The 24,148-nt window shown below is 44.5% G+C and overlaps 2 protein-coding genes and 1 non-coding gene across 5 annotated transcripts in view; 2 read left to right on the forward strand and 1 right to left on the reverse strand.

Annotated features, from left to right (window-relative positions):
- Positions 1-1,010: 1,010 nt before the first annotated feature.
- On the reverse strand, positions 1,011-16,877 carry MCM4 (minichromosome maintenance complex component 4). The gene is made up of 17 exons (XM_001515463.5): positions 16,831-16,877; positions 16,620-16,708; positions 14,106-14,270; positions 12,046-12,209; positions 11,852-11,953; positions 11,504-11,599; positions 11,331-11,426; positions 10,549-10,687; positions 8,792-9,012; positions 7,889-8,009; positions 6,095-6,354; positions 5,557-5,922; positions 5,169-5,296; positions 3,762-3,969; positions 2,571-2,799; positions 1,786-1,919; positions 1,011-1,549 (listed from the first exon to the last, which is right to left on the reverse strand). Exons 2-17 carry the CDS (start codon positions 16,687-16,689, stop codon positions 1,457-1,459), a joined length of 2,592 nt encoding a protein of 863 aa, XP_001515513.1. The 5' UTR covers positions 16,690-16,708; positions 16,831-16,877; the 3' UTR covers positions 1,011-1,456.
- On the forward strand, positions 6,703-6,840 carry LOC114813499. Its single transcript, XR_003761216.1, has one exon. It is a non-coding gene; the product is annotated as a small nucleolar RNA SNORA7 (small nucleolar RNA).
- Positions 16,878-20,870: 3,993 nt separating the features above from the next.
- Positions 20,871-24,148, forward strand: part of PRKDC (protein kinase, DNA-activated, catalytic subunit) — a 126,427-nt gene continuing 123,149 nt past the window's right edge. For all 3 annotated transcript variants that reach the window (XM_029069344.1, XM_029069345.1, XM_029069346.1), the window contains exon 1: positions 20,871-21,040. In XM_029069344.1, the coding sequence (XP_028925177.1) occupies positions 20,887-21,040 (154 nt within the window). In that variant the 5' untranslated portion in view covers positions 20,871-20,886. The remainder of the gene's footprint in view (positions 21,041-24,148) is intronic.

The following is a 24,148-nucleotide window of genomic DNA, read 5'->3' on the forward strand; positions in this document are numbered from 1 at the left end:
AGTTTAGAGTGAAGGCCCCCACCTGTACTGGTCAACCAAGCAGCTGGCATGCTTTTGGGATTCCCCACACCCTTTGGCAAACGGGGGCGTTTGGTACAGGACTGAGTACAGAGAAGGAAGGCTTTGTCAATCTAAGAGTCACAACACCCAGTTCTCACAATAAATAACTTTGATTATTATTTTATTACCTGTGATTCGGGATGTTATTTTACGACTTTCTTCTGGTGCTCTGAATAACGGCAGTGATTTTATAACATCCTTTTAGCTAACGATATAATCAAGAACATTCACAGAAAAAAATTCACATTAACTTGCTCCTTTTCTCCAATTTTGCAGTAATTTTCTATTTAAGTGATCAGAAAACAAACGGAAAGGTCAGCAATCATACTGACCTGAAAATTTGGAATCACTCTCTTCTGCCCAACCAATCTTCATTGATCCATCTTCCTTTATTTCTATAGTTACTGGACTGATATTTAAAAGTCTATCCCCCACTATCTTGTAAGATCCTCAAAGGCAGGGGCAAAGTCCTTTACTTTTTATATTGTGATCTCGAGAATGAGCATAGTAGCCTGCACACGGTACATGGTCAATAAATACTATCAAATGAATTGAACTGATACAATAGAATATTTATAGTACCAAGTTTTAGGCAAGATAGCTTCCTGCTGCATACGAGGCTGTAAAGGCCCTGTCTACCAACCTCTTAATAGTCACCTTGATCAATCTGCTCCAGGACAAATAGGATAGGGATGAGAAACTAAAAAAATGTAAGCAGGTTAATGTAATCCCATCAATACTTCCAAAAAAAAAAATCAACACTAGGACAGTAGATGACAGAACGACATGACAGGGCATAAAACCCAGCATCATCTTAAAAGATGAATTTCAACAAACTGTTCACAGACACACACATCCCAGCTGTTTGTATACAAATTTGAGAATACACATGAATATGTCGAAGAGGACATGAAAATTCCGCTTTTCTTTTTTCTAGTAACATACTCAAATCAAGTATATGCAGTGGATTTTATTTCAGAATGACTCATCACAAGATGTAATTTTCCTTTTAGAGGAACATTTGATATAAGCTGCACACTATGGAGGAACGTTTAATGTAGTTTGCAAAGACTGATCAACACCAACCCACATTTGTGCTCAGTACTTTTAAGATTAAAAAAAAGCCCACAGGTAGTTGTGCGTGTAAAAAGGCTAATGTCAGCTGTCATGTTTTATTAAAATAAGCACTTCAATTTCAAAATTGACATCTAATTTATATGAAAAGGTTAGGAAAATGAAACAGTCTCAGGAATCTACTTATTTACATGAATGGCAATGGTGTTGGCTGATGTGTCTATCGATTTGACAAGAGCAACATTTATCCAAACAAGTGAGATGCCTGAGGACATGTACTTGCAGAAAAGTAGAACCATATGGCACAATAGCAAATATTTCTTCAGAGCAATCGAACAGTCTTTCCAGTCACAGTCAAGAAGTCATCATCTGCTAAGGCTCGAAGTGCTTCTTCAAACATTTCTTTAGTAATAGCCTTGGGAGAGGAAAAGAGGTATTTTTATTTTAAAAACAGCAAACTACTCATATTATCGCAGAAAGCTTCCTAATGCACTGGATCCTTTGGCTGGTGTTAAAATTCTTAGGAAGAAATCCTTTCATGTGTTATTTACAAACACTAACTTTATCTCCTGACCCCAGGTTTTCAAGAGATGACTTTTAATGCAATTAAAAGAAAATAAATGATATTAAAACCACATCCAAAACACTTACTATGTCAGACTGCCCCCGGATATCTTCAAAAAGTTGCTGATATTTTAGAGCTGGGGTTTTGCCTTTGGACTGAATAAGCTTCTTCAATGCTTCTGCTAGTTCTTCCTTGCGTTTACGTGAAGTGGCGCTCATTCCTATTAAGGGCAATTTAAAAATTAAGGCAATAACCTAAAATAGACACTTAAGGTGACTGGTTTCAAATCTCAATTAAAATAACCTTTTTTCCTATCTACACATTATGCTGTGCCCAGTCAATGTAGGCATCATGCACTCCCAAAGGCTGAGCTTCGACAAATTGAATTTAGTTGAACTTCAACCTCAAATTTCAAAGTTGACTGCCTCCAACCTTCAAAAAAATTCCATCTGAGGGAAATGAATGAGCTTAAAGAGGTTTTTTTCTCCTACAGGAGAGCAACTCATTGGATTTTTAACTATGTGCATCATAGAATCCTTTTACACTAATGAGAAAATAGAAAAGAGCGGCTGATGATCAAGACGGCTCAGTTTATTCTAAAGCAATGCTCTCTTCTAGAGTTAAAAATACTAAATGAGTGCTGTTGAATACGAAATATGCATTGCACTGCATAAATCTTTAAAATAAAAAAGAGCATATGAATTTTCATTGAATCCCTAAACTTCAATCAACATGTGTGGATGGGAGATGGGCCAGATGGGGGAAGGGGAGGAGAGGTGTCTAAAATGGATTAGCTTATGTTACGATAGATTCTATCTCAGCAGGATCGCACAGGATGGTCAAATGAATCCAGTGTCTATATAAAACCCACCTGTAGTAAGAATGGATATATCCACGATGCCAGTCCTTGGGTCGGTAGCAGACTGCTTTAGAGCCTCTCGATGGAGACGTTTTGCTTCTTCAACATCAATTGCTTCTACTTTACTTGAAAAGCGCACTTTAGCATGAGCCTCTGCTAAACGAATCAATGACTCCAGCTGACGAGGATAGGCAGAAACCATTCCTCTGCCACTGCCTATCTTCCTCATGTCCACATAAGCCTGATTCGGATAAAAGAAGAAAACAACCCCCGTTATCTTTTTCAAACTACAGCATCACATTCTCAAGGATCGAGGAAAACTGGTTATCCGAATGTACTGGTTCTCTTAAACTGAGGCCAGTTTAGACGAGCTCCCACTTCTTGCTTCAGAATTTACAAGACTGAACAAAATTGGGGAACATAACCAGGCCTCCCTGCTATACTACCACCTGATGATCACAGCATGTTTAGATCAGTCAGTTATACGTTCATTCACTAAAGTACCTAGCATACGCTGTGGACTATAGGGCAGACCTCTGGAAAGTTCCACCAAGATAATCGGTTTCTACTGGATTTTAAATGATGCATTTGACATAATATGCTCAGTTTCCTTTAGTAACATAATCACAGGATAAATTTAAGTTAGATCAGACTGAGTACTTTTAAAATACTGGCTTTATTTTCATCCCTTTGGCCACTAACTGTCTTCAGAACATATGTCCATGACTCTTACAGATGAGACATTTCTTCTTCCTCATACCTTATATCCCCTCATCAAGAAACGCCAAGAATAGGTTATTATCCGAACCTAAGAGGTAAAGGGGCCTTTGTAATATCCATAAATAATTCACTCAAATCCTGCTATACCCAGCATATGGACAGAGGCCAAAACGTTGTGAGGTTTTACTACTGGAATAACTAAATGAGATTCCATATTTACTGCCTCAACTATGTTCTCAAGAAGTGGACATAGAGCACTACAGGAAAAATCACAATGGCCATGCCCATTATTTTAGTATGCATGTAGCGGTTGTTTTAAAAGGTGCTTTTTCATAATCTTCACATCATTAAATTCCTTACCCTCCTCCTTACCTCAAAATAAATTTGTAAAACAAACAGAAGCTCCTTGGGGAGAAAAAAAAACCCCAAAAGGTCTATATCTGTTACAAAATAATTTCTAGTAATAGAAAATAAGTGTGTTACCTCAATTAGGGCCTGACTTGCTTCTTCACTCAGTCTAGGCATCACAGAACTATGAGCATAGGCAATATAATCTTTCAACACTGCCATATCCATGAACTCTTCTTCCATCTGCTCTTCACTCTGGTAGTACAAAGCCACCAAATGGTGAGCAAGCCGTCTATCATAGGCTTCATCACGTGGATCCAACATTAGAAAAATCAAATCAAACCTGGAATTAAACACACAAAAAATTGACTTTACAGTCTTGCTGTCTCCATTCATCAATAATACAGAAACTGCTACTTTAATACTGAATATAAAAAAACCCAATCCCCACAACTCCCCCCCCCCGCAAAAAAACCTAGACCTGGTCCACACTTTGCTGCAGCTCCCTGTTCATTCACTCAACCGTATTTATTGAGCGCTTACTATGTGCAAAGCACTGTACTAAGCTGCTCACTGCTGTCCCTGCCACAGTGACAGTGAGGGCACCACCTATGCTATTAGGGTCTAGAGACAGGCAGGCATCACTAAGAGGCAGGTACTTTCTTGGATCTTTGATTGCTAAACAAGTTCTCATCACTTCCGCCATAATAATAATAATGTTGGCATTTGTTAAGTGCTATGTGCAGAGCACTGTTCTAAGCGTTGGTGTAGATACAGGGTAATCAGGTTGTCTCACTTGAGGCTCACAGTCTTAATCCCCATTTTACAGATGAGGGAACTGAGGCTCAGAGAAGTTAAGTGACTTGCCCACAGTCACACAGCTGACGAGTGGCAGATCCCAGGATTCGAACCCATGACCTCTGACTCCCAAGCCCACGCTCTTTCCACTGAGCCACGCTGCGCCATATTTATTTCAGCCCTCCTGCTACAGTTCACCTTCCCCAGAGCTCCCCTGGTAGTGAATGGTTCACCACTTCTTAATGGTCAAACTCCATCTTCAAAAGATGGTGGGCCCAGCATTCCTCCCCAGATTGAAATATTACTTGAATTTTCATCAGAGGCAGCAAAAAAATGAAGTAATTTTTTATCATCTAAAATTCATTAAAAACTACTTAGCATATTTCAGTTAGAATCAAACGTCCTCTTGGAGTTCAGCAAAGATAGGAACTATGTAAAATGTGGCATTAAAGGTATTTGTTAAGTGCTTGCTAAATGCCAGGCACTGTGACTTGCCCAAGGTCACACAGCAGATAAGCGGCGAGCTGCCATTAAAACCCAGGTCCTCCTGAGTCCGAGGCCTGTGCTCTTTTCGCTTCTCAAATCAGCTTTTCCTTGAGCAAAATCCATCGATGAAGTGTTATTCTAAGTTGATTATAAAAAGTACTATTAATCTATTGAACTCTAAAAACAATTCCTTTACTTATACAGAAAGGACAACGAATCAATCTGCTAGCTAGTTCATCGGAATCTTTTGTGCAGTACCTTGATAACAATGTATGGGGAAGCTGGATGTTTTCAATGGTTGTTTTCTTAGGATTCCACTGGGATTCTATAGGATTCGCTGCTGCCAGCACTGAAGTGCGTGCATTGAGCTGACAAATAATTCCAGCCTGTGGAAAGGAAAGAGATTTTAGTGACATTCCAAGAGAACCCCAGAGAGATTAACACTGTATAAAACAAACCAAGCTAAAAAGCTGAGTTAATTGGAGCAAGGAAGGCAAGGAAAGCTGGAAAATGCAATTGCCTCTTCATACATTTATAAAAGTCTCCAGAATCCATAACTTGGCTCAGTTTTTCAAGCAGAATCAGAGAAGAAAGTTGTGGCACTAATTCTAGCAGGCTATGATCCTAAATCCCACTCACACCTTACCTTGGCAATGGAGAGGGTTTGCTGTTCCATTACTTCATGCAGAACTGATCTTGTGCTCTCATTCATCTTATCGAACTCATCAATGCAGCAAATACCATTATCGCTCAAGACCAGAGCACCTGTTTGCAAGACCAACTGTCGTGTTTCTGGATCTTTCGTCACATAAGCAGTAAGACCAACTGCACTAGAGCCTTTTCCAGATGTGTACTGGCCCCTGGGCACAAGGTTGTAGACATACTGCAGCAGCTGTGACTTACTGGTGCCAGGATCACCACAGAGAAGGATATTGATCTCGGCCCTAAAGTTGCCCCTTCCGGTGTGACTAAAATCCTTCCTTGTTCCCCCAAACAGCTGAAGTAAAATTCCCTGAAGAAAGACAAGACTTCATAAAATCCAAGAAGTGCAATAGAGTTTTTGTCAGTTTGCTCCTTGAAGCTTTAGGCCTCGCCCGATTTACATCCATTTCCCAGTGATACATACAAATCCTGCATCCCCGTTTCTCGGGCCCGATCAAACACAATTTCAGTGAAAGATTTACCTTCTTGATATCTTCATGTTCATAAATGCTTGGAGCCAGAGCTGAGGCGAGTCTCTCATAAATGTCTGGTTTCCGGGAGAGCTCCTTCAACATTTCCACTCGCTTCTCCGAAAAAAGTTTCTGCTCAGCCTCTTCGTCCAGGCCGTGCAGACGTTTTGCATCAGTCTTGCGGTAATGAATGACATCGATGTGAGTCTTATAGACAGATTTTACATTGCTCATTCTTGGATTGACTCGAATAGGAACGGCTCTGTAGATACCTGAAGAGAAAGAGCAATCAGCACACAATGTAGAGATGGCAGACCATGCATGAAAAAATTTCAGGGTTCTGTGGCCCGAATCTGCTTAATGCAAAACCTAATGAGCGATCCCTCATTAAAGATAGCAGGAACTGCACAGTGCAGATGGGATTAACATCTGTGAAACCAAATACCTCTAGTCCTGGCTTACCTTGGGAACTTGCTAGCGCTCCCAGGGAACAGTTGACAACTAGGTAGAACCTGGAGCTGATCAGAAGTCACAATAGGATGCTACTGCTTGGAAACTTTGACATCTACGTCAGCTCAAATTAGTGCTCTCAAAAGATTACTTTAACTAGCTGGAAGGTCACCCTCTCAGGGTTGCAATTGGAGGGTTTCCAGAACTCTACCAGTCTTGAGTAGGGGAGGGAGAGTCAAGCAGAGGCATACCCATTCCACTCCTAGTTTGGCCAGTGACTAGAAAGTGGAAGGCAATCTGCTAAAAGTCAAGACTCCCCTGTGCTGGGCAGCAGTGGCATGGTAGAGAGCCGAGGGTGGAGACAAGTTTACTGTGTGGAAGAAGGAGGCAACAGTAAACCACTTCCAGGTTTTTTCCAAGAAAACTCTATGGATACACTACCGGCACTATTGCAGATGGAGGTGGGGCGTTCTGGGAGAGAGGTTTCCATGGTGTCCCTATGGGTCGGAGATGACTCGACAGCATGAGACAAGACAAGCAGGAAAATGATGTCATAGAGACTGTCTAGTACACTTTTTGTAGCAATTATCAAATGATACCAAATTCCAAAGTCACGTAACTTGGTCAAAAAGCCCAAAGCGTACTATCATTTTTACTTCATACATAAAAAAAGCTCAAAACATTTATTTTTCCAAAAAAGGAATTACTTCTGACTCATTTTAGAAAATGTAGCTATATTTTGTCCCGATTTAAAAGAGGCAGCTGTCAACAGAGAGAAAAAAATGTCTTACTGGCCACAATGACCAAACAACCTACTCTCAAAAATGAAAGTGTTATTTTGACTTTTAGTATCTTAGCTATATCCCATGTACTTCACGATGGAATAAAAAATAAATCTTTTCCAAAGAAAGAAACTACTAAGGAGCTTCCAAATGGACTCCATTCCTTTCAGTAAGGACTTCAGAGACTTCAGGGTAGTTCACAAAAATTCCTAATTGACCAATGCCTATCACCAAAATTCACCTGATAGTAACTGAAAATAGCAATTTGAAAAGTTTTCTAGTACACTTTCTATTAGATTGCACTTTTACCATGGATCTCTTTGCTTTCTAATGATGATGATGGTATTTGTTAAGCTCTTACTATGTGCCAAGCCCTGTTCTAAGTACTCGAAAATAAGATGAATAAAACTTGGAAAACTACTTGCATGTAGAACACCAGGGAAATACTTTTAAAACCAGGCAACAAACAGATAACTTCATTCAATTCATACTCACCACAAACTTATAAAATATGATCACCAGCACCCTAGATTTTTAAAACTAATTTTAATAAAAAAGGTCACAAGCCTATTACCTGTAACATTAACTCGATCACCTGGCTGAACTTTATCAACCAAATCATTGTGAGCAAAAAGTACGACAGTATGAGGAGTCTGTCCTGCTGGCATATCTTCAGGAGACTCCTGCAGTTTGATCTGGCAGAAGAGAGGGCATTGCTTATTAATTACCATTAACAAACATTTAAGAAACATCATTTCTTAGTTTTATGGAGGGAAGCTGAGACAATGATTCTATAAAAATCTACTCATCTGGATATTCAAAATGAAATTCTGGGGTTGCTAGAATTATTACATTAAAAAATGAATTAACCAGCCCCCACTACTTCATAATTTGTGATAAATAAATACACGCATTGTACTTACCTTCTCCATTTTTCATGGGGTGTCCTTTTTATGTGCAATGGTTCTTATATGTTCCCCCCCACCTCCCTCTACTGCTAACCAGAAGTTTTTGCTTTACACTAGGACTAAGAAAGCTTTCATTAACTTGCAAGTCCTTTATGAAGCAACACAACATGTGGAGAGCTGAGGGTGGCAAATGAATGGAGGGAGCACAGGGGAAAATCCCACCCAACTGACATATTTAAAGAGAAAGGCTATAGACTGTATCCCCTTCTAGACCGTAAGCTTGTTGTGGGCAGGGATTGTGTCTTCCAGCTCGGTTATATTGTACTCTCCCAAGCTCTTAGTACAGTGCTATGCACACAATAAGAACTCAATAAAGATGATTGTCAGGCAGAAAGAGAGACAAGTAGAGCTACTAGGAAGCTAAGGTTTAGCTCTGTCCATTTAATGAGAGACACCCCGTTACAGCAAATAAAATTGTATTTCTTTAAAACAGACTAAAATTTGGACTGTTCATGCAGCTTGAACTCTCAAGAAGGTCTTTACCAGAGCAAGAAATGCAAGCGACATACCATCTGTTTGTCGGAGAACATGGAGCGATTGTGTATCAGTGCCATGCTGTGGGTGGTATTGCAGTGCTTGCACACAGATGGTTCAGAAATCCGGCCACGATCGATTTCAACTCTTGTGGTGAAGGCACAAACTTGACACTGGAAGAATGCTTCTTGCATCTCAGGAATTAGCTGGGATGATCTGATCACCATGCCACTGATTGTGATAAGCTGGTCAATATCTACAACATAAAAACGAAATAAAATCAGGACAAATACTAATTTCCACATGAGCACAGTACCCTATAAATGTGGGTGGGGACCGGGGGGGAGCGTTCTGTAGTTCAGCTCTGGGTTCTGGCACACACACAGAAAACTACCACTGAGTCAATGCTTCACTAAGCCATCCACCTTCTATTCTCTAGACTGTAAGTTGAGTAGTGAATGTGACCGCTAACTATATTCTGCTGTACTCTCTCAAGTGCTTAATTCAGGGCTCTGCACACAGTAAGCGCTCAATACCACTGATTGATATGGAGTTGTGATACTATTTTAAGGCTCAAAATCTGTGATGTACTGCGAAGGGCAGTCGCCCAGCATTTCACTGACTTTCCCTGCCAGTGAAGGTTTTCCAAAAGCTGGGATCCAGCCAGTTGGCTGGGTGATTTCCTCCCCACACCCTGAAACTCCCTGCAGCCTATGGTTCAGAAGGTGTGGGGGCCCACTCCCGGTGTAGGTTGGACATGGCTCCTGGTTTGGGGACTCCCAAGGAGAGGTGGGTTAATGAGGTTGGGAGATGCTGAAACTTCTCCAGCCCTGGGGAAAACTCCAATAGGAAATATCTAAGCGTAGGTCCCGCTACAGCCTAAACTAGGTCCCCCAAGATGACCCTAAATGGAAGCCTGACACTCCAGGAGTACTCCCCATGGTGCTCTGCACACAGTAAGTGCTTAATACTACTCCCCAGCCCATCCCTCTGCACTGCCTGTGCACTTGATATTCATCCACTCCCAGCTCCACAGCACTTATCTACATAGCCCTATACAGTGGAAAGAGCACGGGCTTTGGAGTCAGAGGTCATGAGTTCGAATCCCAGCTCTGCCACTTGTCAGCTGTGACTGTGGGCAAGTCACTTAACTTCTCTGTGCCTCAGTTACCTCATCTGTAAAATGGGGATTAAGAGTGTGAGCCCCACGTGGGACATCCTGATTCCCCTGTGTCTACCCCAGCGCTTAGAACAGTGCTCGGCACATAGTAAGCGCTTAACAAATACCAACATTATTATTATTATTATTACTCTACCATTTCGATGTCTGTTCTCACCCTCTCAACTGTAAGCTCCTCATGGGCTCCCACTCTATTGCACTGTACTCTCCAAAGCACTGAGAACAGTGCTCTGCTCATAGCTAAGCACTTGGTTAAGGTCTCATCTCTTTCAAGAAGCCCTTCTTGATTCTTGATTTCAAGAAGTCCTCCTTTCCTCCCAGTCTCTCTCCCTTCTGCATCATCTATTTACTTTTATCAGTACCCTTTGGACACTTGGTATTCGCACTTCCTCCAACGCCCCCACCCACCCCAGCCCCGCAGCACTCATGTACATAGCTCTAAATTGTTATAAATTATTTATATTAATTTGTCTCCCCACCCTAGACTATAAGCTTATTGTGGGCAGGGAATACTCTGTTGTATTGTACTCTCCCAAGAGCTTAATACAGTATTCTGCATACAGTAAGCGCTCAATTGATACATTTGATTGATTGATTCTCAACTTACTATACCTTCTGGGTTCAGGCTTCTCATGTTCCTGGTCTTCAATGCATTGAATGGTCTTACTTGGATCTGATGTTCTAATATTGAGTCCGGAAATCGATCAAAGAAGACTTCATTAACAGCCATGTCGAATGTTGGGATTACTTCCTGCACAAAATGAATTCATGACCTTGAGATTTTGGTTTACTTAATTTGGAAAAAGAAATTTAGAAATAGAGAACTGGGCCTATTCCATCAGTAGATGGTGTTAGCAGTAATATGTGCCTTGAGTAATATAAATATCCAGTTAAAAGGATCACCTTTTCAATTCTTGAGTAGGCATTCTTGTGTAGGCATTCAAATACTTTTTGACTATTAACACTTTTAAATCTGGGTGAGTTTAAGGGATTTTAGTCATTTACCAGGCTTACAATTATGATAATGACTGTGGTATTTGTTCAGTGCATACTATATGCTAAGCCCTGCACTAAGCACTGGGATAGACACAAGATAAATCAGGTCCCAAGTGGGAGGGAGAACAGATCATGAATCTCTATTTTGCAGATGAGGGAACTGAGGCACTGAGTTTAAGTGATTTCCCTACGGTCACACTGCAGGTAAACAGTGAAGCTAGGATTAGAACCCAAAACTGGGCTCTTTCCACCTGGCCAGACTGCTTCACTCCCACTTACACAGATATAGTCTTCCCTTTTTAATCAAAAGATCCTGAAAAATGAATTCACATATCTTCAAACATCAGGAAAATCAAAGGAGTAAAATCAATCTCTAAACTTTAAGTGGCCCCTTTTACCTGTGGATAGGAGATCAGCTGTCTGTACAGATTTTTGTCAAATGATTTTATATGTTCACAATTCACATTTAAAAATGGTTCCCCGATCACATTGATCTGTAAGACAAATGAACAAGTTAAATAGACAGAATAACAGAGTACATATCCTTCAGATGCACCAGAAAGCTCATTACCTCATTGAGTCTCTGCATATAGAGTGGCTCATTAGGATCCAAGCCAACATTCTCCTCTTCTTTAGCATGATGGTCAATAAAACGTTGAAGAAATCGCTTTACAATTGGAAGAAAAGAAAATTGGTCAAATGCACTTTAATTTTGGAATTCTCATACTTACAAATACAGCACACCAAGGTAAACCAGCACCTAGGTTTTGAGTATATTTATAATCCCTTCATACTTTCCCTCTTTCTAAACAATAGTAATAAATCTCCATGCAGATAAACTATGGCGAAAAGACAAACTGAAGTGTTCAAAGAGTTTAAAAGAGTTCAAAGCCAGAAAAATCATTTCCAATTAGCATACCTGAAAATTTTCTTTGCAGGTAGCCACATTAACATCTGTTCCCCAAATGACAAGTTTTTGGCCAAGAGTCTGTTCACTTGTTATTATATCGTCTGCCGCTGGCTACAAGGAGGGGAAAAAAAAATCACAGTTCTAGTCAAAATTATCACTTACCATATAGGAATAAATGAATAGAATATTAACCCTATACTTACCCCATCAGAGTGGAGGTCCACCTGCCTTCCCTTCCTGGCAGACCCAAGATCTGGTCTCTGTCTAACAGGAGTTCCACGCACACCACTTCTTGGTGTTCCTTCTACTCGTGAACTGGGAGTACCATAGGTCAAAGGTGAGCTAATGTCAAAGTCAAGAGGGAGAGCTACAAAAGAAACCAACATGAATTCATTTTATAACAAGAACAGACCTCTTTTGTATATGCCTGCCCCAGTCAGAACATATTTAATCTGGGGGGTTTGAGAATTTGTAAATTATGAGGGGGTGAGTAACAGAAGACTAAAACTTTCTGAAATAATCAGGCTCCCACCAGCTGTGCAAAACTGATTCGAATACAGATCAAAGTAGCGCAGTCCTAAAACTTCAAGAACAGAAAAAAGTCCAAGCCTAACTTTGAAGAAAAAAAATGTTGAAATAAAAATTTTACTTCAAAACGGTCTCCTTAATTCATGATCAACTAATTTAATATAAGTCACTGTGTTGTGCTTATTGTTCACAGTTTTGAGACAAGAGATTTTACATGACAGTGTTCTGTAGTTTTGCATATTTTTTAAAGACAATTATTTTTCGACAGACCCCGTGACTCATTTTTTCATCCTATTTCTCACAGTGCAAAGGATACGCTCTGCCCAAGGAAGGTCGTCGGTAAAAATTGTTGAAGTCGACTGGAAAGAGATTCGTTTCTCTTCCCCTTCCCATGATTGAAATGCAAACACAAAATGCAAAGAAAAATACAAAATTCAGGAAATATAAAAATGGGGTCGTAAAAAAACCAACTCACCAGTGGTCTGTGCCCTGGGAGACACTGTAGAAGACTCTAGCTATATGTGGGATAATTAAGCAATTAAGGGTACGGAGTGCTTACTGTGTACAGAGCACGTTATGAAGTGCTAGGAAGAATACAGAACAGTTGGCAGCCTAACTCACATTACTAAAGATTCAGCATGCCACTTCTAAAAACAATGAAGGCACACTTAGACTGTGCCACCTTCAATGGATGGGAAGAGGACATAGTACAGTGTTCTGCCCACAGTATGTGCTCAATAAATACGATTGACTGATATGGAAAATAAAGGCTCATATCCATTTTTAGTAGTAGTTGTGTAGCAGCAGCATTTATTAAACAGCCATTTAGTGAAGTGAACTGAATTAGGATCTTTGGAAGGACAGAATAAAGTGATACGTTCCTTGTCCGCAAACTGCTTGTGCTCTAGGGAAACTACACACCTACATCACACAGAAGAGAGTTCTCCTGGAACACTTTTCACTTCACATTTTGGCTAGAATGCTCTTAGAAAACTAGGGGACATTTGGCCGACAAACTATCCTCTTTGGAAACGGAAAGATTTGGAGACCACAAGCAATGGTTTGTGTATATGTGCACCTGTTCAGCCTTGGATATGTTCAGCTTGGCTGGTGGAGAGGACATGGGATTGGGAGCCAGGTGACCTGCGGTCAGACCTGAGGCAAGTCACTTAACTTCTCTGTGTCTCCAGTCTCACATCTGGAAAATGGGGATAAAACACCTGTTCTCTCTCCAGTTTTAGACTGTGAACCCCATGAGGGACAGGGATTGCGTCCGAGCTGACTGTCTTGTATCTATGCACTGGGCACATAGTGAGGACTTTATACCATAGCTGTTATTACTACTTGTGACTTTTCCTTTTAATATTGGGGGCTGCAAGAACACAACCCCCACAGCATAGGAGAACTGGATGTAATAAACTTCTCGAACCAACCAAGATTTTGACATTCGTGAAGACTTGGCTTCTTTACATATTTTTAGTAGCAGAATAGTTGGAATGTTTCAGTAAAATGTAATTTTCCCAGTTGGCAAACAGAACGATTTGTGTATCTCCTTCTTAGAAATGTAAAAGAATGAAGTTCCTACGTAGGGGCCAAACACAACAGAATAAACATTCCTGACAGTAAATCCTTTTTTAAAACTCCTATCCACGGCACCGACGATCCAGGCCTGAGAAAGTTACAATCATTAACTACATGATGGTCTTTGTTGAATCAAAGACCTTGGGACTCATACCTGAAGCTCGGAACTGTGGTGGGCTGGAAAACAAAGCATCTTGAGGAGGAGGGCTCTGCATATCAGCACCCGGTGAAGTGGGCATTGGCTGTAAATCTCCCGTGGATGTGGAATCTTCGGCTCGACGCCTCTGGGATGGAGGGGACCTGGCATCTTCGCTGCGAGCTGCCAGGCAGAGAGGAGAAACGATCTGATTTAAATAACCAACTCCCTGGAGCTCGTCTACCTGAGAAGCAGCGTGGCTCAGTGGCAAGAGCACGGGCTTTGGAGTCAGGGCTCATGAGTTCGAATCCCAGCTCTGCCACTTGTCGGCTGTGTGACTGTGGGCAAGTCACTTCACTTCTCTGCGCCTCAGTTCCCTCATCTGTCAAATGGGGATTAAGACTGTGAGCCCCACGTGGGACAACCTGATTCCCCTATGTCTACCCCAGCGCTTAGAACAGTGCTCGGCACATAGTAAGCGCTTAACAAATACCAACATTACTATTATTATTACATTCTGAGTGGGTGATTACTGAAGCATCAGGGATACAATGTATTTGCACAATAGCGCGGGGAATAAGAGGTGAGAGTATTTATATTTTCAAACAGCTCGGTGGTGCTGATCTTGGTTGAGTGAATTTTTAAATTTTAGATAAAAATGTGGTCTCCCTGGTGGCCCAAGCACGCTGTCCGATATGCGGCCTATTTTGTGTCTCGATCCCCTTGTCGCTGTTTTCCTTTAGGTGGATGGTGCAGCTTTGATGGTGTTCTTTCTCCATTCCAACTCTTGCTGTGAGCAAGTGCCTTGGGTAAGACCAGGCAGCTGCATAAAATGTTAGCAGATGAGGAGGTTTCGTGAAGCGTCTGAAAACAAATGCATGCCTAGCAGATAAGGCTCGGGCCTGGGAGTCAGGAGGACCTGGGTTCTAATCCGACTCCATCATATGTCTGCTGTGTGATCTGGGCAAGTCACTTTACTTTTCTACGGCTCAGTTCTCTTACCTGTAAAATGAAGTTTATGACTGAGTCCCACGTGGGGCATGGACTGTGTCCAACCTGATTAGCTTGTATCTACCCCAGCGCTTTGCTCAGTGCTTAGCAAATAGTAAGTGATTAACAAATAGGTGTACTGGATAGACCACGGGCCTGGGAGTCAGGTCATGGGTTCTAATCCCAGGCTCAACCACTTGTCTGCTGTGTGACCTTGGTCAAATCACTTCACTTCTCCGGGCCTCATCTGTAAAATTGGGATTGAGGCTGTGAGCCCCTATTTGGGACAGGGGCTATGTCCAAGAGGCCTTTCCAGATGAAGCCCCGCTTTTCCCCATCTTCCACTTCGATCTTCCGCTTTCACACATCTTCTTTGTCACCCTGACTTGCTCCCTTTGCTCCTCCCCACACCCAGCCCCACAGCACCTACTTACATTTCTGCAACTTTATTTGCATTGATGGCTGTCTCCCCCTCCTCTAGACTGCAAGCTCACTGTGGGCAGAGAATGTGACTGTTTATTGTTTTTCTGTACTCTCCCAAATGCTTAGTAGAGTGCTCTGCGCACGGTAAGCACTCAATAAATATGACTGACTGAATGAGCTTGTATGCAAACACCATAATTACCACCACCATTTTTATTATTAAATACCACAAAAGAAATGCACGGGCTCTGGGAGTTTCCAGTTACACCGAGAGCCCCAATAATAACAGTGATGATGGTATTTGTTATGTGCTTACTATTTTGCCAAGCACTGTTCTAAACCCTGGGGTAATAATAACAATGGTATTTGCTAAGCGCTTACTATGTGCCAAGCACTGTCCTAAGCTTGGACAAGGTGATCAGGCTGTCTCACGTGGGGCTCCCAGTCTTCATCCCCGTTTTCCAGATGAGGTCACTGGGGCCCAGGGAAGTGAAGTGACTGGCCCCAAGTCACCCAGCTGACAAGTGGCAGATGCGGAATTAGAACCCTTGACCTCTGACTCCCAAGCCCGGGCTCTTGCCACCAAGCCATGTGGCATCTTGATGGGCTGATATGATATTTGTTAAGCGCTATGTGCAAAGCACTGTCCTAAGCGCTGGGGGAATACAAGGTGATCAGGCTGTCCCACGTGGGGCTCTCCGTCTTCATCCCCGTTTTCCAGATGAGGTCTCCGAGGCCCGGAGAAGTGAAGTGACTGGCCCAAGGCCATCCAGCTGACAAGTGGCAGAATTCGGACTCATGACCTCTGACTCCCCAGCCGGGGGCTCTTTCCACTGAGCCATGTGGCTTCTCTATGGGATGGGAGGATGGTCTTTGTTAAGCGCTGGGGGGCTACGAGGTGATCAGGCCGTCCCACGTGGGGCTCCCAGTCTTCATCCCCGTTTTGCAGATGGGGTCACCGAGGCCCAGGGAAGTGACTGGCCCCTGCTGACAAGTGGCCGAATTCGAACCCATGACCTCTGAATTCCCAGCGCGGGGCTCTTGCCCCTGAGCCACGCGGTTTCTCCTAGCCACGCTGCGGGGAGGGAAAGGGAAAGGGGAAGGGGAGGTTGGGCTTACGGGTGGAAGGGTTGCTGGTCCTCCCGCGCTTGGCGCGCCTGCGGCTGGGGGTGGAGGCCGGAGAGGACATGACGGAGCGGCCGGCGGACCTGCGGGGCAAGGAGGACACACACGCAGACACGCCAAGAGACGTTCCCGCAGAGACACAGTCAGAGAGAACAGCCCAGCACGGCCCTCCCCGCCTCCGCCCCGCCGGCCCGGGCCCCTTCACCTCGGCTCCGCGGCGGCGGCTCGGGAAGCACAACCCGCACAGCGCAACCGTTTTGGCGCCAAAAGGGGGTCACGTGTTCCCCCCCTCCCCCCGTCCTCCGGCCGCCCCCTTTTCCCGCCAATGGCTGCGCGCGCCCGGGGGGGGGGCGGGGCCATCGTCCTCCTCCGCCCCTATGGTTAAGTCTTCATCCCCCTTTTGCAGACCAGGGAACTGAGGCCCATTCATTCATTCATCTTTATTCCCCAGAGAAGTTAATAATAATGATACTGGGATTTCTTAAGCCTTCATCCCCGTTTTACAGACGAGGGAACTGAGGCCCATTCATTCATTCATTCATTCATTCATTCATTCATTCATTCATTCATTCATTCGTATTTATTGCCCAGAGAAGTTACTAATCATAATAATGATACTGGGATTTCTTAAGCCTTCATCCCCTTTTTACAGACGAGGGAACTGAGGCCCATTCATTCATTCATTCATTCATTCATTCATTCATTCATTCATTCATTCATTCATTCATTCGTATTTATTGAGCGCTTACTATGTGCAGAGCACTGTACTAAGCGCTTGGGATGAACAAGTCGGCAACAGATAGAGACAGTCCCTGCCGTTTGACGGGCTTACAGTCTAATCGGGGGAGACGGACAGACAAGAACAATGGCACTAAACAGCGTCGAGGGGAAGAACATCTCGTAAAAACCGATGGCAACTAAATAGAATCAAGGCGATGTACAATTCATTAGCAAAATAAATAGGGTAACGAAAATATATACAGTTGAGCGGACAAGTACAGTGCTGTGGGGATGGGAAGGGAGAGGTGGAGGAGCAGAGGGAAAAGGGGAAAATGAGGCTTTAGCTGCGGAGAGGTAAAGGGGGGATGGCAGAGGGAGTAGAGGGGGAAGAGGAGCTCAGTCTGGGAAGGCCTCTTGGAGGAGGTGATTTTTAAGTAAGGTTTTGAAGAGGGAAAGAGAATCAGTTTGGCGGAGGTGAGGAGGGAGGGCGTTCCAGGACCGCGGGAGGACGTGACCCAGGGGTCGACGGCGGGATAGGCGAGACCGAGGGACGGCGAGGAGGTGGGCGGCGGAGGAGCGGAGCGTGCGGGGTGGGCGGTAGAAAGAGAGAAGGGAGGAGAGGTAGGAAGGGGCAAGGTGATGGAGAGCCTCGAAGCCTAGAGTGAGGAGTTTTTGTTTGGAGCGGAGGTCGATAGGCAACCCCTGGAGTTGTTTAAGAAGGGGAGTGACATGCCCAGATCGTTTCTGCAGGAAGATGAGCCGGGCAGCGGAGTGAAGAATAGACCGGAGCGGGGCGAGAGAGGAGGAAGGGAGGTCAGAGAGAAGGCTGACACAGTAGTCTAGCCGGGATATAACGAGAGGGATTTCTTAAGCCTTCATCCCCGTTTTACAAACGAGGGCACTGAGGCCCACTCATTCATTCACTCAATAGTATTTATTGCCCAGAGACGTTAACGATAATAATAATGATGATGCTGGGATTTCTTGAGTCTTCATTCCCGTTTTACAGACAAGGGAACTGAGGCCCATTCGTTCATTCATTCAATAGTATTTATTGCCCAGAGAAGTTAAAAACAATAATAATAATAATAATAATGATGCTGGGATTTCTTGAGTCTTCATCCCTGTTTTACAGATGAGGAAACTGAGGCCCACTCATTCATTCATTCAATAGTATTTATTGCCCAAAGAAGTTAATAATAATATTGATGATGCTGGGATTTCTTAAGTTTTCATCCCCGTTTTACAGACGAGGGAACTGAGGCCCATTCGTTCATTCACTCATTAGTATTTATTGCCCGGAGAAGTTAATAATAATAATAATGATAATGGGATTTCTTAAGTCTTCATCCTCATTTTACAGACGAGGGAACTGAGGCCCATTAATTCATTCACTCAATAGTATTTATTGCCCAGAGACGTTAACGATAATAATAATGATGATGCTGGGATTTCTTCAGTCTTCATCCTCGTTTTACAGATGAGGGAACTGAGGCCCTGGGAAGTTAATAACGATGCTGGGATTTCTTAAGTCTTTATCCCCGTTTTACAGATGAGGAAACTGAGGCCCAGATAACTTAATAATAATAATCCTGGGATTTCTTAAGTCTTCATCCTCATTTTACAGATGAGGGAACTGAGGCCCGAAGAAGTTAATAAGAATGCTGCTCGTATTGGTTAAGTCTTCATCCCCGTTTTACAAATGAGGGAACTGAGGTCCAGAGAAGTTAAGTGACTTGCCCACAGTCACACAGCTGACAAGTGGCAGAGTGGACATTCGAACCCATGACCTCTGATTCCCAAGCCCGTGCTCTTGCCCCTGAGCCACACTGCCTAATTCTCTGGCGCTACTGATGCTAAGAATTGAGGAGCAGCATGGTTTAGAAGCAGCATAGCTCAGTGGAAAGAACCCGGGCTTGGGAGTCAGAGGTCATGGGTTCGAATTCCGCTCTGCCACTTGTCAGCTGTGTGACGATGGGCAAGCCACTTAACTTCTTTGTGCCTCAGTTACCTCATCTGGAAAATGGGGATGAAGATTGTGAGCCTCACGTGGGACATCCTGATTGCCCTGTATTTACCCCAGTGCTTAGAACAGTGCTTTGCATGTAGTAAGCGCTTAACAAATACCAACATTCTTATTTAGTGAGCCCCACGTGGGACAGGGACTGTGTCCAACCCGATTTACTCGTATCCACCCCGGCGCTCAGGACAGTACCTAGCACATACTAAGACCATGGTAATAAGTACCATTATTATCAGTACTTAGCTGTGTGACTTTGGGGAAGTCACTGAGCCTCTCTGTGCCTCAGTGACCTCATCTGTAAAATGGGGCTCAAGACTGTGAGCCTGATGACCTTCTAAAAATAATGATGGCATTTGTTGAGCGCTTACTATGTGCCAAGCACTGTTCTAAACGCTGGGGGAGATACAAGATGAGCAGGTTGTCCCACGTGGGGCTCACAGTCTTCATCCCAGCTCCAACACTTGTCAGCTGTGTGACTGTGGGCAAGTCACTTAACTTCTCTGGGCCTCAGTTCCCTCATCTGTAAAATGGGGATTAACTGTGAGCCTCACGTGGAACAACTTGATTACCCTCTATCTACCCCAGCGCTTAGAACAGTGCTTGGCACGTAGTAAGCGCTTAACAAATACCAACATTATTATCCCCATTTTACAGATGAGGCCCAGTGAAGTGACTTGCCCAAAGTCACACCCAGCTGACAAGCGGCGGAGGCGGGATTCGAACCCATGACCTCTGACTCCCAAGCCCGGGCTCTTTCCACTGAGCCGGGCTGCAATTCTATCCCAGCACTTAGGACAGTGCTTGGCACACAGGAAGCGCTTAAAAATATTATTATCGTTATTTCTGAGCGTACTAACCACCCCGGGGCCTAATTTCTGCCGCCTCCGCCCCTTCAGCGCCGATGAAATGGTTTCGTCCTGACCCTGGTTGCGCGGGCAGAAAGGAAACTTGGAGCGTCGCATTTTCCCGGATAGGGTTGCCTTTTTCCCTCGACCGCCTCTTTAAAGAACGTTTCACTCCCTAAGCTTTACATTAAAAAAGAAAAATCACTACGGAGAATGTAGAGATTTTTATCTTCCTATCGGTGCCCCCAAAGCGCCCTCCCCTCCGGTGAATAGTTGAGCCCAAACCTTCCTTTTTCCGCAGGCTGCCCCGCCCCCCCGGTGGACGGTACCATTAAGAACCCTCTCCCCTCCCGGGCTGGCTAATTTAATCGTAACCCCGGTCCCGACGATCTTTTTTGTTGAGGATTCCCTCCCCAGAAGGGTTCCCCGCAGACTTTCGCCTGCCAGCTTTTCTTCCTTTTGTCCAACTCGGCCCTTTTCTCTTTCCTCCCCCCCCATCGAAGGTGAATGGTTTGGCCCCCGGCGCCCCCCGCCCCTTCCGCCCGGATGGTCCGAGCCGTCGGCCGCGCGCGCGCGTGCGTGTGTGCGCGCGCTCCCCGTGATTTTTCTCCCCCCGCCCTCCCCCCTCCGCCCTCCCGCGCCCCCCGCCCGGTTTAGCGGCATCGTGGTGGGCATGGCCGGCTCCGTCCCGGGGCCGCAGGGCTCCCTGCTGAGGTTGCAGCGGTTCCTGGAGGCGGAGGACGCGGGCGTCTCTGCAGTAGCCGCCTACCAGCTGATCCGCGGGCTGGGCCAGGAGTGCGTGCTGAGCGCCGGCCCCGCCGTGCAGGGTGGGTCAGCGACGGCCGGGGCGGGGGGAGGGGCCGCAGCCCCTCCGGGCGCCCCCTTGTGGACGGGGAGGAAAATGACCGTCTCTCCTCCTCTTCTCTTCTTCCTCCTCTTCTCTCCTCCTCTTCTCTCCTCCTCCTCTTCTTCTTCTCCTCCTCCTCTTCTTCTTCTCCTCCTCCTCTTCTTCTTCTCCTCCTCCTCTTCTTCTTCTCCACCTCCTCTTCTCTCCACCTCCTCTTCTCTCCACCTCCTCTTCTCTCCACCTCCTCTTCTCTCCTCCTCCTCTTCTCCCCTCCTCTTCTTCTCTCCTCCTCTTCTCTCCTCCTCTCTCGCTGTTACTCTATTTATAATAATAATGTTGGTATTTGTATTTGTTAAGCGCTTACTACATGCAGAGCACTGTTCTAAGTGCTGGGGTAGATACAGGGTAATCAGGTTGACCCACTTAAGGCTCACAGTCTTCATCCCCATTTTACAGAGGAGGTCACTGAGGCCCAGTGAAGTGACTTGCCCAGCTGACAGGGGGCAGAGTCAGATTTCGAACCCATGACCTCTGACTCCCAATCCTGGGCTCTTACCCTAGCTATGTACCCTATTACACTATTACCCTATTTATTTTGTTAATGAGATGCACATCATCTTGATTCATTCGATAGTATTTACTGAGCGCTTACTATGTGCAGAGCACTGGACTAAGCACTTGGAATGGACAAATCAGCAACAGAGACAGTCCCTGCCCATTGACGGGCTTACAGTTTGATTCTGTTTATTGCTATTGTGTTAATGAGATGTCCATCCCCTTGATTCTATTTATTGCTATTGTTTTAATGAGATGTATCCCCTTGATTCTATTTATTGCTATAGTTGTTGTCTGTCTCCCCCGATTAGACTGTGAGCCCGTCGGTGGGCAGGGACTGTCTCTATCTGTTGCCGATTTGTACATTCCAAACGCTTAGTACAGTGCTCTGCACATAGTAAGCACTCAATAAATACTATTGAATGAATGAATGAATGTCTGTGTGGTCCTGTCTCTCCCTGCCCCAAGTGCCCTCCCTTAATGATAATAATAATGTTGGTATTTATTAAGCCCTTACTATGTGCAGAGCACTGTTCTAAGCACTGGGGTAGATACAGGGTCATCAGGTTGTCCCACGTGGGGCTCACAGTCTTCATCCCCATTTTCCAGATGAGGTCCAGAGAAGTGAAGTGACTTGTCCAAAGTCACTCAGCCGGGATTAGAACCCACAGCCTCTGACTCCCAAACCCGGGCTCTTTCCACAGAACCTCACTGCTTCTCACTTCTGAGTGCCTTCTCTGCCTCTGGGAGCCTCCCCCCCACCATTTCTCTCTCCCCCTTCTAATAATAATAATGATGGTATTTGTTAAGCGCTTACTATGTGCAAAGCACTGCTCTAAGCGCCAGGGTTGACCCAGGGCCATCAGGTTGTCCCACATGAGGCTCTTAGTCTGCATCCCATTTTACAGATGAGGCCACTGAGGCACAGAGAAGCTAAGTGGCTTGCCCAAAGTCACACTGCTGAGAAGTGGCAGAGTTGGGATTAGAACCCATGACCTCAGCCTGTTGCTGGGCAGGGATTGGCTCTCTGGTGCTGAATTGTACATTCCAAACGCTTAGTACAGTTCTCTGCACCCAGTAAGCACTCAAATATGAATTAATTACTTTCTCCCTCTATAGTAACGTTAATATGTGCAAGACCCTTGGGCCAAGATTGTGAGTGACATGAATCCCTTCTAGGCTGTGAGCCCCTTGTGAACAGGGATTGACTATTTGGTGCTGAATTGTACTTCCCCAGCGCTTACTACAGTGCTCTGCACACAGTAAGTGCTCAATAAATACGATTGAATGAATCTTCTAGACTGTGAACCCATTGTTGGGTAGGTATTGTCTCTGTTGCTGCATTGTACTTCCCAAATGCTTAGAACAGTGCTTTTTTGCTGAATTGTACTTCCCCAGCGCTTAGGACAGTGCTCTGCATGCAGTAAGCGCTCAATAAGTACGATTGAATGAATGATTTCAAGCAATAGTCTTTTCCCTTCCTTATGACTTTATTGTTCCCCACCCCTCTTTTTCTCCCCCTTTCCCCCTTCTTCATCCCCCTTGATTCCCCACCCCTTTTTTTCTCCCCCTTTCCCCCTTCTTCATCCCCCTTGACCTTTGCCCCATATGTGCCACACGTGCAATTTGTAATAATAATAATGTTGGTATTTGTTAAGCGCTTACTATGGGCAGAGCACTGTTCTAAGCGCTGGGGTAGACACAGGGGAATCAGGTTGTCCCACGTGGGGCTCACAGTTTTAATCCCCATTTTCCAGATGAGGTAACTGAGGCACCGAGAAGTGAAGTGACTTGCCCAAAGTCACACAGCTGACAAGTGGCCAAGCCGGGATTCGAACCCATGACCTCTGACTCCAAAGCCCAGGCTCCTTCCACTGAGCCACGCTGCTTCTCACTATCCTCCCCTCCCTCCTTGGCTATGCTTTGTGGCATTAGCCCAACTTGATTGTATCCCATTCCTTGACCAAAAGGTTCTTCCCCACCTGCTTTTTTCTTTTTCCTTGCCCTGAAGCTTCATTGCTGCACCTGCAGGTGTTGCTTGAAAAAGCAGGAGGCATCTCGGGGCTGATATGGCCCAGAGGGAAGAAGGGATTTTTCAACTGATCAATCAGTGGAATTTATTGAGCGCTTGAAAGAGCGAAATAGAGTTAGTAAATGCAGTCCCTATTCTCAAGGATCTTACAGTCTATCAACTGAAATGGACATTAAAATAAATTTTCAATAACTATACGTACCTAAAAGCTGGATGAGGGAGTGAGCACCTAGGTGTTAAGGGAATATGGACTCAGGTGCATAGGTAAATCTATAAATTATACATTCTAAATTATATATATTAATGTCTGTCACCCCATCTAGACTGTAATTTGTTATAGGCTGGGACATATCTACCAACTTGGTACTCAACCAATCAATATTTATGGAGCATTGTGTGCCAAACACTATGCTAAGCACTTTGGGAGAGTACATTGTAACGGTTGATAGACATGTTCCCTGCCCACGACAAGCTTTATAATCTCCCAATTTTTAGTTGGTA

The sequence above is a fragment of the Ornithorhynchus anatinus genome, chromosome 7 (genome assembly GCF_004115215.2).
Source record: "Ornithorhynchus anatinus isolate Pmale09 chromosome 7, mOrnAna1.pri.v4, whole genome shotgun sequence".
Classification (NCBI taxonomy): Eukaryota; Metazoa; Chordata; class Mammalia; order Monotremata; family Ornithorhynchidae; genus Ornithorhynchus; species Ornithorhynchus anatinus.